The 13,106-nt window shown below is 38.6% G+C and overlaps 1 protein-coding gene across 1 annotated transcript in view; it reads right to left on the reverse strand.

The window, feature by feature from the left end:
* Window positions 1-324: 324 nt before the first annotated feature.
* acadsb (acyl-CoA dehydrogenase short/branched chain) overlaps window positions 325-13,106 on the reverse strand; it is a 32,573-nt gene continuing 19,791 nt past the window's right edge. Inside the window, exons 6-11 of the mRNA XM_072239473.1 lie at window positions 10,852-10,977; window positions 7,119-7,211; window positions 6,227-6,316; window positions 4,488-4,625; window positions 4,013-4,112; window positions 325-2,952 (exon numbers count right to left, since the gene is read on the reverse strand). Of these exons, the coding sequence (XP_072095574.1) occupies window positions 2,882-2,952; window positions 4,013-4,112; window positions 4,488-4,625; window positions 6,227-6,316; window positions 7,119-7,211; window positions 10,852-10,977 (618 nt within the window). The 3' untranslated portion in view covers window positions 325-2,881. The remainder of the gene's footprint in view (window positions 2,953-4,012; window positions 4,113-4,487; window positions 4,626-6,226; window positions 6,317-7,118; window positions 7,212-10,851; window positions 10,978-13,106) is intronic.

Below are 13,106 nucleotides of genomic sequence, written 5' to 3' on the forward strand. Positions count from 1 at the left end.
AGGGATTGCTGCTCTCTGGAAGCCTAGGAGGGTGGTGCCAGGTTTCAGCTCTTTCTATTTAAACACATGCTGTAGGTATCAACCAGGTTTCAGAAGCCTACAAGAGGAAGGACCATTGATTTTTTGATAGGTCAGAGGGCTCGTCTGTCTGCTGCAGAGAAAGTTATCAATCTCCTTCAGTGAGCTAAGAGTTGCACCTGGGAATCATAATACAAATTCCATCCACATTAGAGGCATGGTAAATGTGATATCAACTAATGCATAATGCAAGGCACGATCTCAGTTACTATATTGGTATTTGTTTATTATTGTCACATCTACCAAAATACAGTAAAAAAATAGAAGCAACACACATCAAAGTTGCTGGTGAATGCAGCAGGCCAGGCAGCATCTCTAGGAAGAGGTACAGTCGACTTTTCCGGCCGAGACTCTTCGTCAGGACTAACTGAAGGAAGAGCTAGTGAGAGATTTGAAAGTGGGAGGGGGTGGGGGAGCTCCAAAATGATAGGAGAAGACAGCAGGGGGAGGGATGGAGCCAAGAGCTGGACAGTTGATTGGCAAAAGGGATATTAGAGGATCATGGGACAGGAGACCCAGGGAGAAGGAAAAGGGGAGGGGGGGAACCCAGAGGATGGGCAAGGGGTATAGTCAGAGGGACAGAGGGAGAAAAAGGAGAGAGAAAGAAAGAATGTGTGTATATAAATAAATAACGGATGGGGTACGTGGGGGAGGTAGGGCATTAGCAGAAGTTTGAGAGGTCAATTGATGAAGGGTCTCGGCCCGAATGTTCACCAGCAACTTTGATGTGTGTTGCCTGAATTTCCAGCATCTGCAGAATTCCTCATGTTTGCAACAGTAAAGAAATAACTGTCTTGCACACTGTTTCTACAGATCAAATCATTACATAGTGCATTGAACTAGAATAAGGTAAAACAATAACAGAATGCAGAATAAAGTGTAAAAGTTACCAATAAAGTGCTGTACAGGTCAACAATAAAGTGCAAGATCATAAAAAGGTGGATTGTGAGGCCAAGAATCCATCTTACTGTACAAGAGATCCATTCAAGGGTCTGATGACAGTGAGCTAGAAGTTGTCCTTGAACCTGGTGATATGTGCTTTCAGACTTTTGTATCTTCTGCCCGATGGGAGAGGGGAGACAAGAGAATGTTGTGGGTGGGTGGGGGCTTTGATTATGTTGGCTCCTTTACTGAGGCAGCAAGAAGTATAGACAGAGGCAACAGATACGAGGCTGGCACCTGTAATTTTCTGAGCTACATCCACAGCTCTTTGCAATTTTTTGTGGCCATGTACAGAACAGTTGCCATACCAAACTGTTGTGCATCCAGATGGTGCAGTGCATTGATAAAAATTGGTAAGCGTTACCAAGAAGTCTTCTTTGACTTCGCAAAACCTTTGAATTCATCTATCTGGAGGAACATCCTCCTCAAATTCATCTCCAATGGATGTGTAGTGGAACCATTCTCAAGAAAATCCACACCAAACAAGGCTGGGTCATTTGCACCAACTATTATCTTCAAACCCCCTCACTGCAAAGTTGAGTGACACTTAAAAAAATCTTCCTGCGGTGTAAGCTAATCTTCAGAACTCATAATGCATATCAGAGTGAGGCCCTACTAGTTGCCTATTAGTGATGAGGCATTTAGTCAGTGGTTTTGGGATGGCAAGTGGTATGAAGAGGGCTGCAGAAAAGCCATGAGGAAAAGGATAGCTTGTGTGTTAGCTTAGCTTCCCAGAGAGGCTGTGTAAGTTTTCATAAGGATTACAAAAGGACTGCCTTACAAAAGTGGCTGAAATGCTTGTAACATTTGGTAATTTGCTACAATGCTAGTGTACAAAGCTGAGTGACTTATTAAATTCAACAGGGCCCATATTTTCCAGCATGGAAATGGTGGCCAACACCTTTACAAAACTAGCTGACTCAACCATCATACAGCAGTGTCCTGGCTTCCATTAAGTAGAAGAAGAAATGAGACATGATAAAAATATATTCTCATGAGTTGCTGCCATTTCACCATTCAGAGCATCTGAGGCACAAAAACACTGGCACAATTTCTTAGGTAGCCTTTCAAACCATCATGTCTGTGCAAGCTCTTTGACAGAGCTATTCAAGTTGGTCTTACACTCCAGCATTTTTCTCAAGAGCCTTACAAATTAATTCACTTCAATCACTGTGCTGAATTATCTTCTGGAAAGGTTCTATGTAATCTGATTCCACTACACTGACTAAGTATGTTCCAGATCTTAAATCTGAAGGAAAATACTTTTTTCAACAATTTACTCTTTCTTTTGCTAATCACTTTGAATCACCAACTCCGATTTACTAACCCAATTATCAGAGAAAATACACTTATTGTAACTGAAAGATGTGTGTTTACTTTACAATTTATGAAAAGTACAGACAATTATGTGCAAACAGAAAACCACGAAGTGAAGATTGTTTGTAATCAGTTTCTATTTGCTAAAAATGTCAGAAACAATCTGAAACACAATTTCATTTTGAGGGTAGTTAAATATAGACGGCAATTAATGTTTTTCTATTAATACCAAGATACTAAGAGCAGCTCTTACAAGTAGTGCTTCATAAATACAGATTATTTACAATCTACTTCTGGATACCAAAGAAATTATGCAAAAAATTATTTTTATTACCGCCAAACAGAACTCAATCCACTACTTTGTAACATTATTTGGAGGAGGTTCAGAGGAATATTTTTAGAACACCTGAAACCGTACTTGATTTTACTTGTGAAACTTTATAATAAATGGACAGTAATTGCTGAAAAGCAGTTTGTTGATCTGCAGTAAACCGTGTCCATACTGCGCAAAGATCAATAGAGCTGTTGATATTATGCAGCAATGCTAGAATCCTTGATCTATCAATTTTGCAATTGTATTCAGTTGAATATTTGAAGTTCCTTCATATATTGAACCTGAAAAAGGACAAGAAATAAAATTACAATTTGCAAATGGAAAAATAAATCCAAAAGCTCAAGACTAAATAGGTTTATTTTAGATATTGCAGCTTGTCTTACTGATGAAAATGAGCTGAGTCTAACTGAACTAGCCATCCATGGATCCTACCCGACCAGATGCTGTGTGCTGGATTAGTGGACGACCAGACAATGCAGGAGTTGGTGAGGATTCAATGACAAGTTGGAGCAGGTAGCAAAATAAAGAGTTTGTCGTCTGGAACGTCCCTGACAGCCGTTAACGTGGGCTGAAGCAACAGAGGCATCTTTTGCATCCCTCGAAGGATTCTCTTTTAAAAACTGTTTTTAAAAGTTTTTGTATTTGCAGATATTTAAATACTACAAAAAATAAATTTAAACATTAAAGTTGAGAGATGATGATCTAAATACAAAAATATATAAAATAAAGCTGAAATGGACCAAGAAGATGTGGTGCTGATCCTCAAGCTTATGTTAGTCTTTGCTGGAACAGTGCAAGAGCCCAAAGACATCAGACTGGGAGTGAGATGGAAAATTAAGGAGGGAGGTAACCAGACAATCAGAGTTACTCTTGTGACCAAATAGGGGTGGCATGGTAATATAGTGGTTAGCATCACGCTTTATAGTGCCAGTGACCCAAGTTCAATTCCCACCGCAGCTTATTAGGAGTTTGTATGTTCTCCCACTGTGGGTTTCTTCCAGGTGCTCCAGTTTCCTCCCCCATCCAAGAGTTGGGCGTTGTAAATTGTGACTAGGCTAGGGTTAAGTTAGGGCTTGCTGGGCAGCGTGGCTCAAAGAGACAGAAGGGAATAAATAGATAGACGATAAATGGATGGGTAATAAAACTACAAAACAGTCAGCCAGTCTGTGTCTGGTTCTTCAACATAGATAACACCATATTACGAGCATCAAATGCAATACACAAAATACCTTACAAGAGATTTTATACAGTGATTAACAGCAGAGAAATCAGTTTGAACGTCATGATACAATTAAGCCTTGATCCCGCAAAGTGAAATCATGAAAAGCAGTTTTTCTTTACCTATTTTACAATCTCGATAGTATTTTTCTATGGGATAATCTTTGGTAAAGCCAACTCCTCCCATCCATTCAATACATTTGGCAGAAGTTTTGGCTGCGATCTGTAATAGATAAGTAGTCTTGTCACTAATATACAGTATGTTACTGTTCATTCACTCATCCAAAGAAAACAAATACTGAACATGTTTTTCTTGTAAAATGAGTAAGCAGGCTATTATCAGGCGCTCCGTAGTGGTACTCCAGAATAATCCTTGTGTTTTTGTTTTCTTTTCTAACTGCCTCTAATGAGGAATATGCAAACCTTTCTAAACATGTCTAAAAGACCAAAAGCTGGACAGTAGCTCTTGCTGCTTAAATTTTGTATTTTAAAATTTACTGAAGGAAATAGCATGTTTGATTCAACTCTTAAAATAATCAAATATATTTCAACCTTTCTTAACCTTTAAATGATTTGCCCGTTCCGTGTTTCATTTTACCTCAGAGGTGTAGTACTTTGCCATACATGCTTCTTTAATAAAGGGTCTCCCTGCCTCTTTCAATCGAGCAGCGTTGTATGTAAGCAATCGTGCAGCTTCCAGCTGCGTAGCAATCTCAGAAATCTGATGCTGCATGCCCTGTATCAATAAGGGTGGAATGAATTTAAGTAGTTGAAACGGAATTAGAATAGTACTATTATTAATTGAACCACTACACCCAAGCATAATTCAACATTTTGAAACTAGACAAAATGCTGGAAGAACTCAGCAGGCCAGGCAGCATCTACGGAAAAGAGTATAGTCGATGTTTCGGGCTAAGAGCCTTCAGCAGGAATCCTGCTGTGTGTGTTTCTTGGATTTCCAGTATCTGCAGATTTTCTCATTTTTTTTTAAAACTAGATATTCATAAAATCAGTGACTTCCTTTATTTTTTTACACCTGATAATAACTTAGTGCATTACAAACGTGAGAAAATCTGAATAAAAAGATGGGGGAGAAGGGAAAGAGGTTAGCTGGAAGGTGATAGGTGAAGTCAGATTGGTGAGAAAGACCAAGGGCTGGAGAACGATCCGATGGGAGAGGAGAGTGGACAACAGGTTAAGGGGACCCAGGGGAAGTAATAGGCAGGTGAGGTGAAAGGTCAGGGTGGGGAATAAAGGAAAGGGGTAGGGGAAATTTGTTCATCGGAAGGAGAAATCGATATTTGTACCATCTGATTAGAGGGTACCTGGAGAGAATATAAGGTGTTGCTCCTTCAGGGTGGCACAAGAGGAGATCATGGATCGACACATTGGAATGGGAATGGGAATTAAAGTGTTTGGCCACTGGGAAGTCCAACTTGTGGCAGATGGTGCGGAGGTGCTCAATGAAGCAGTCCTCCAAGTTAAGATGGGTCTGACCAACGTAGAAGAGGCCACATTGGGAGCACCAAACACAACAGACCTAGCAGATTCACAGGTTTGGGGTGCATTAACCAAACTGTTGCAAGATCTTTTAGTAGAATTGAATGGCCTGGATGTTATGGTATGTAGTGAAAGGTTCTTTACAGTTTTTGAAGTGGAACATGGAATTCAGTCATGGCTTCTACTGTGAATTTGGTACCCAAGCAATTGTGTAAGCATCTTGAAATTAGAAGAGATGAATCATTAGCCTCAGCAGGTGGAAGATAGAATATCTAATTCAATGTCAAAAGGTGTAGATGCTGGATATGCATCTTTTAATCAATTCTGGATGTAAATACTGCTGGAAAAGCCAGTATTAACTGCACATCCCTAACTGCCCTTGAGATAATATTCGTGAGATACCTTGTTTAATCCCTGCATCTAGTTCCAAAGGTACCCTCCTCTAGAAATATAGTATTTCCTAATAAACAACCTAGGTATAACCTTGGAGATCCTAAAATTTCAATTTCAGGCCCTAACCTTTTTAATTTTAACAAACTCTCAACTCAAGTCAATTCCTTTTATATTCCATAATCTGATCACTATCTAGTGCAATTATCAGTTCAAAACTAATTATTCTCATTTACAAAAGGTGGCAATCTCAACTGGTTGATTTGTCACAATAGGTCAAAAGTGGTCCTTTATAAAGAGTAAGCAGTTTCCAAATTTATATTCTTCCATTTCAATGCAGAGTCAGCAGAGAATGCAGGAACGGCTTTCAGAAAGGGGTAGTGAAAGAACAAATTATTTTAAAGAGGATATAACAAGGAAACATGAAACCAAATTTGATAACTGTACCTGGAAATCATATATTCTTTTACCAAATTGCACCCGCTGCTTTAAGTATGGGATGGTGTTATCAAAGCAACCCTGTGCCAACCCAAGCATCTGCAAACAACAGAATTAGAAACTACCATTAATGCTCAAAAGATCTAAAAGTTAATACATTCATTTATTCAAAACATTCCTCTACACTATTTTTCAATAAAGAAACACTTTACAAATCTGTTTCTACAAGAACAATGAAGATTGTTCAATTCTTCTGGGGTGAAAAGGCCAAAGGACCCCACCCAAGAATACCTAATGCTGTGCCAGTACTGATCCTGCAAGTTCCCAACTACTCAGTCCATTTCCTAAATTTCTTTATTACTGTCATGTATGATGTACATTAAAAAAAAAGTTCGGTATGCCATTCATACAGATGATTTCATCACATTGGTAGTGCATTGAGGTAGTACAAGGGAAAGCAATAAAAGAACAAAGTGTTGCGGTTACAGAGAAAGTCAGTGGATGAACAATAAGGTGCAAGACCATAACGAGATAGATTATGAGATCACGGGTCCATTTTAATGTACAAGGGGACAGTTCAATAGTCTTATAAGATCAGGATATAAGCCTAGTGGTACGTGGTTTCAATCTTTGGTATCTTCTGCCTGATGGAAGGGAGGAGAAAAGAACTGAGGGCGGGTGGTGTCTTTATGTTGACTGCTTTACTAAGGCAGTGACAAATGTAGTCAAACTAACAGAACAATTTGCATAGTAGACTTCCTAGCCAGCATTTGCTGCTCAGCTACCTCAGTATTTTATCATTGTATTTTACCCAGTGATAGGATTACTTTCCATCAATGCCATCAGGTACTTAGAAAACATATTTGCAATCAAAAAGGTATTAATGCATTGATTTACAAACCTGTGCAGCAATCCCAATCCTGCCTTCGTTCAGCATTCCAATTGCATATTTGTAGCCATGACCTAGTTGGCCTAAAATATTACTTTCTGGAACCTGCAACACAGGTAAATATAAAAGACTCAATTTAGAGAAGTAAGTAAATTAAGGAATACAAAAATCATATTTATAATTAATTGGATTTTTATGGCATTGCTCACGTAAGTTACACTGATATGAGATAGGACGTGTAGTTAGGTGACAGATAGGTAAAGAATGAACCACGTGGATAGTGAAATTATAGATCACAACAAGGGCACTATTAATTATTTTGCATAATATAGAACTGAAGTGGATGAGGGACTTCTGACATTATGCTCAATGGGTAACCAAGTTATTGACCTTACAAAGTACACAAAGTACCCAAACCCAAGTATACAAAGTGAATAACAAAGAGCATTCATATTCTCAAAATGATAGGAATCAATTTTTTTTTTATTAAAAGTTTTTACTTTTAAATTCCCTTAAGTCAAGAGAGATAGCATCCAAAATGTAGCGGAGTTATTCCATCTCCTAATCCAAGCACTGTTATTTGCTTTGATATTTTACACTTGCAGTTTGGTGACTTGAGTACAGAGAAGATCTGTGCATAGATTACAGTGTAATAATCCTGTGAAAGAATCTATAGTTGCTATATTGGCCTCATTATTCACCTCAGAGTAGCAGCAAGCTTCCTCATCTTTCCCACTGACTTACCATATTGTGTTGGTATAATGAGTATAAGACTGTGGTTGTTCATTATTCATTAACCCAAGTGGAGCTTCTGGCTGTTCCATTTTGTCCGGAAAGAAGCCAAATGCAGATAATGAGGAAAAGCAGAAACTGGAGAAGAGAAAAACTTAATGTCTGCCCTCCCCTGCACTTTATACTCAGTGGCCACTTGATTAAGTATCTCCTGTACCTAATAAGGTGGTCACTGAGTGTACATTTGTGGTCTACTCCTGCCATAGCCCAAGAACTTCAAGGCTCGACACGTAATTCTTCTGCCCACCGCTGTTGTAATGCATGGTTATTTGAGTTACTGTCGCCTTCCTGTCAACTTGAACAAGTCTGGCTATTCTTCTCGGATCTCTCTCATTAACAAACCATTTTGCCTAAAGAACTGCAGCTCACTGAATGTATTTTTGTTTCTCACATCATTCTCTGTAAGCCCTAGAGACTAACGTGCGTGAAAATTCCAGTGGATCAGCAGTTTCTAAGATATTCAAACCTGGCACCAACCAATCCACGGTCAATGTCACTGAGATCACATTTCTTTCCCATTCTGATGTTTGGTCTGAACAACTGAATCACTTGACCATGTCTGCATTCTTTTATACATTGAGTTTCTGCAACAGATTGGTGGATTAGGTATTTACATTAACAAGTAGGTGTACGGAATAAAGTGGCCACAAGTGTACACCTTCGTAGCTTCTCCAAACATTTCGTTTAAGAACAAGTTTGGCCTCAGTTAAAGTCTCGTAAATTCATTCAGGAAACGGGGGAAATCTTTGCATGCTGCTAATGCAGGGTATCCACGAAGACATCAGTAATCTCCCTTCAAACTAAGAAAAGTACTGGAAACAGTAATTAAATATTTGAACAAGTTACACAATTATGCTCGTCTCATTTACTGTAAAAAGGTAAAAACAGTTTTGGAAAAACGATCAAACTCTGGCATTTTAGATTGTAGTTAGAGGTAGAACAGGGTGGGGTTGCTTTCATAGGAGGTAATGGAGATAATAAACATACATTTGGGGCATCCAGAAAACTTTGGTGATGAATTCTGAAACCCAAAGGAGAATTATAAAATAAATTTCAAGTGTAAGTGAATTTCAAATGTAATAAATTTCTTCTTAAATTTCTAAAATAATTTCAATTAAAATTGGTCACACAATGAATTCAGCATAGTTCTTTGCAAACTAGCATTTTACTCACTAAAGTCTGCAGAGAGACTTGGATAGATTGGAAGAATGGGCAGAGAAGTGGCAAATACAGTACAATGTTGGAAAGTGTATGGTTATGCACTTTGGCAGAAAAAATAAATGGGCAGACTATTATTTAAATGGGGAAAGAATTCACAGTTCTGAGATGCAACGGGACTTGGGAGTCCTTGTACAGGATACTCTTAAAGTTAACCTCCAGGTTGAGTCGGTAGTGAAGAAGGCGAATGCAATGTTGGCATTCATTTCTAGAGGAATAGAGTATAGGAGCAGGGATGTGATGTTGAGGCTCTATAAGGTGCTGGTGAGACCCCACTTGGAGTACTGTGGGCAGTTTTGGTCTCCTTATTTAAGAAAGGATGTGCTGACGTTGGAGAGGGTACAGAGAAGGTTCACTAGAATGATTCCGGGAATGAGAGGGTTAACACATGAGGAACGTTTGTCTGCTCTTGGACTGTATTCCTTGGAGTTTAGAAGAATGAGGGGAGACCTCATAGAAACATTTTGAATGTTAAAAGGCATGGACAGAGTGGATGTGGCAAAGTTGTTTCCCATGATGGGGGAGTCTAGTACGAGAGGGCATGACTTCAGGATTGAAGGGCGCCCTTTCAGAACAGAAATGTGAAAAAATTTTTTTAGTCAGAGGGTGGTGAATCTATGGAATTTGTTGCCACGGGCAGCAGTGGAGGCCAAGTCATTGGGTGTCTTTAAGGCAGAGATTGATAGGTATCTGCGTAGCCAGGCCATCAAAGGTTATGGTGAGAAGGCGGGGCAGTGGGACTAAATAGGATAAAATGGATCAGCTCATGATAAAATGGCGGAGCAGACTCAATGGGCCGAATGGCCTACTTCTGCTCCTTTGTCTTATGGTCTTATGGTCTAAACACTGAAATTAATTGTTGAAATGAGTACTTTGGCAAGTGTAAAGCTTCATATAAATCGATTATTGTCTCAGTACTTCACTTCAGCAATTACTTGAAGAATCTGCTCCAAATGTCAGTTAGAGCATACGTGAAGGAACTTCAGTAAATAATGTAACAGACCTCTGATCTCTACCAAATAAAACTGTCCCCATTTTTCATACTTAAATCCTGGTCACCTTAAAACAGACAATGGAGTTAAGCAAAGGGTTGTATCATGGTCTAAGAACAGAAATCAAACCAGAGTCTCAGAACATCAATCCCTGTTCGCCATGAGTTTTGTGAATTATTACAATTATCTGAAGTTTCCTATTTTGAGAACTGGTCTTCAGGCACTGTGCAGGCAAGCAACTGCCATCTAGGTAAGAGTTGTTACACATAAATACACATAATTTACAGATCTATTATATTACATTAAAATACAAAGTTCTTAAGAGTTATTTGCATTACAAGTCAAAATTCTTCAATACTCAAGTTCTCCAATAGCTCACTTGATAATGATGAGAAGTAAATTTTAAGACAAGTAATGATGGTGCCATATTTAATATGAAGATTCAATGAGGAAAGAATTGGTGAAACTACTCAATCCCATAAACTAAGTAGCCATTACTGCAAAAGTCAATGCATTGATGTTAAATGAACATACAATTTGCTTTTGTTATTTTTCAAATAGTTGCCAACAATAAGTAGGAAGGAATGGCCATTTAGTTAAGGTAGCAAGATAGGTGAATGGTAATCATAGAGCCATATCTACACCAAAAGTCAATCCTTCAGACAAAGAGGAGAGAAATTTGGAAACAGCTCTTATACCTAATATTACTGTGACCATTAAATATGCAATTATAAAATATATACCTTGACATTGTCAAAATTGATGGCACAGGTAGATGATGCACGAATCCCAAGCTTATTTTCTTTCTTCCCTACTTGGAGACCTTCAGTATCTTTATCCACTATGAAGCACGTGATTCCTTTATATCCCTGGGAAAACAGGAACTTAATTTTATCCATCAATTTCCAGTTTTTATTGACATTCAGATCTTACTAGTTTTCAATTGGTTTCTAATTCACTCCAACAGAATGGAGCTGGAAGTTGCTAGGAAATCCCAGGTGTTTTCTGCCAATTTATCCCTTATCAGTACCGGCAAATTCAGAATTTCAAAGCAAATGTAAAAGTCCCAAACTTAAGGGTAAAACTTTAATGGTAATTTCCTAGCCCTTACCACCAAACAAATTGTAGAGATGCCATCACAAAATTAATTGCTAATGGTGTGTGTGTGTCAACGTGGTCATACCAGGCATCATACAGCTAATGATTAGCTTCCATTTGATGTAGTAAAGAATCCAAACATCCAAAGACAAAACAAAACAAACATGGGTGAAAACTGTAATGTCACAACTACGTGTATAAGAAAAGTCGCTACTTTCAAATTTCAGTAAAAGCACCAGGGAGATGAAGAATTGCAAAGCACTGTAATACTGTGGCGCCCCATATTGAATGTTCTCACATGAGCCATTGCTGTTGAAGTGAGAATAGTGAAATCCTTTTATTGTTAGTTTAGTGCTATGTTCAACCATGCAAACAAAATGAAGATGTCATTTTATATTGTGCAAGAATATTACCAAATAAAATTAACTTGCAATTATTAACTTCTGCTGTCTAAATATCGCAGATTGTATTAATTCATCTTTTAGACAATCTCAAGTTATCCTGTTCTAAAGCAGAAACTTTGAAATGATTTTGATAAAATTCTTCACTAAATGCAAGTTGAGTATGACTGAAGCTACTTGTAATTGCACCAATATTTACTTTGAGCTTTGAATATTGCACTTGCCACAATAATGAAAAAGTATTTAAAGATGTTAAAACAACTACAATAAATATAAACTTTATATTAATAAAGTGACAGATCAAGCAGCAAACTATGGGTCAGTTACTGGTTGCATTACAGCTTAGTATAGAAACACCAATGTCCCTAAATGGAAAATACTACAAAAAGTAGTGGATATGGTTCAGTCCATCATGGGTGAAGTCCTTGCAACCACTGAGCACATTCACATGGAATGTTGGCGCAGGAAAGCAGTATCCATCATCAAGAAACCCCACCACCACCCAGGACATGCTCTCTTCTCACTACTGCCATCAGGAAGGAGATACAGGAGCCACAGGAGCCTCGGGACTCACACCACCAGGATCAGGAACAGTTACTACCCCTCAATCATCAGGGTCTTGAACCAGAGGAGATAACTTCACTTACCTCATCACTGAACTGTTCCCACAACCTACTGACTCACTTTCAAGGGCTCTTCATCTGTGTTGGGCACGTGGCCGAGAGGTTAAGGCGTTCGTCTAATTACCTCAAGGTCTCTAGTTCAAGCTTCGGCTGTGGCAGCGTGTTTGTGCCCTTGAGCAAGGCACTTAATCACACATTGCTCTAGTCTGTGCAAGGAGTGGCGCCCCACATAGACTTCCAATCTGCACCTTGTAAGGCATGAAAATGCCCGACGCAGGCCTCTCATGGTCTGAGTCGACGTTCCCTCCCTCCCTCATCTCTGGTTCTTTGTATTTATTGCTTAATTTTATTATTTTCTTTTTTTTTCCCTTTCTTTTTGTATTTGCAGTTTGTTTTCTTTTACAAGTTTGTTTTCTTTTACAAGTTTGTTGTCTTTTGCACATTGGTTGTTTGTCCATCTTGTTAGGTGTGGTCTTTGATTCTATTGTGCTTCTTCTGCTTACTGCGAAGGCTTGCAAGAAAATGAATCTCATGGTTGCATATGGTGACATTTAAGTACTTTGATAATAAATTAACTTTGAGCTTTTAACTTTGTTACGTCAAAAACAATGTTAACTGCCAAGAATATGGTGAAGCAGGACAGCATTTAAAACTTACGGAATAGTAAACTCAACACATTAATTAAGAATGTGGTGTATGAAACAGGCTGATAACCACAGACAGAGCAAGTACATTGAATCTACTAAGAAAATACTAAAGTAAGAGACCTGAGAACAAAAGTGTGGGGGTGTGTGAGGGCACGCCTTATTTGCTGGTCGAAAGCAGCTTCCTTCGTGCCAGGTGGTGATTGATTCATTTAAAGCTTGCAATACTCTT

The sequence above is a fragment of the Mobula birostris genome, chromosome 21 (genome assembly GCF_030028105.1).
Source record: "Mobula birostris isolate sMobBir1 chromosome 21, sMobBir1.hap1, whole genome shotgun sequence".
Taxonomy (NCBI): domain Eukaryota; kingdom Metazoa; phylum Chordata; class Chondrichthyes; order Myliobatiformes; family Myliobatidae; genus Mobula; species Mobula birostris.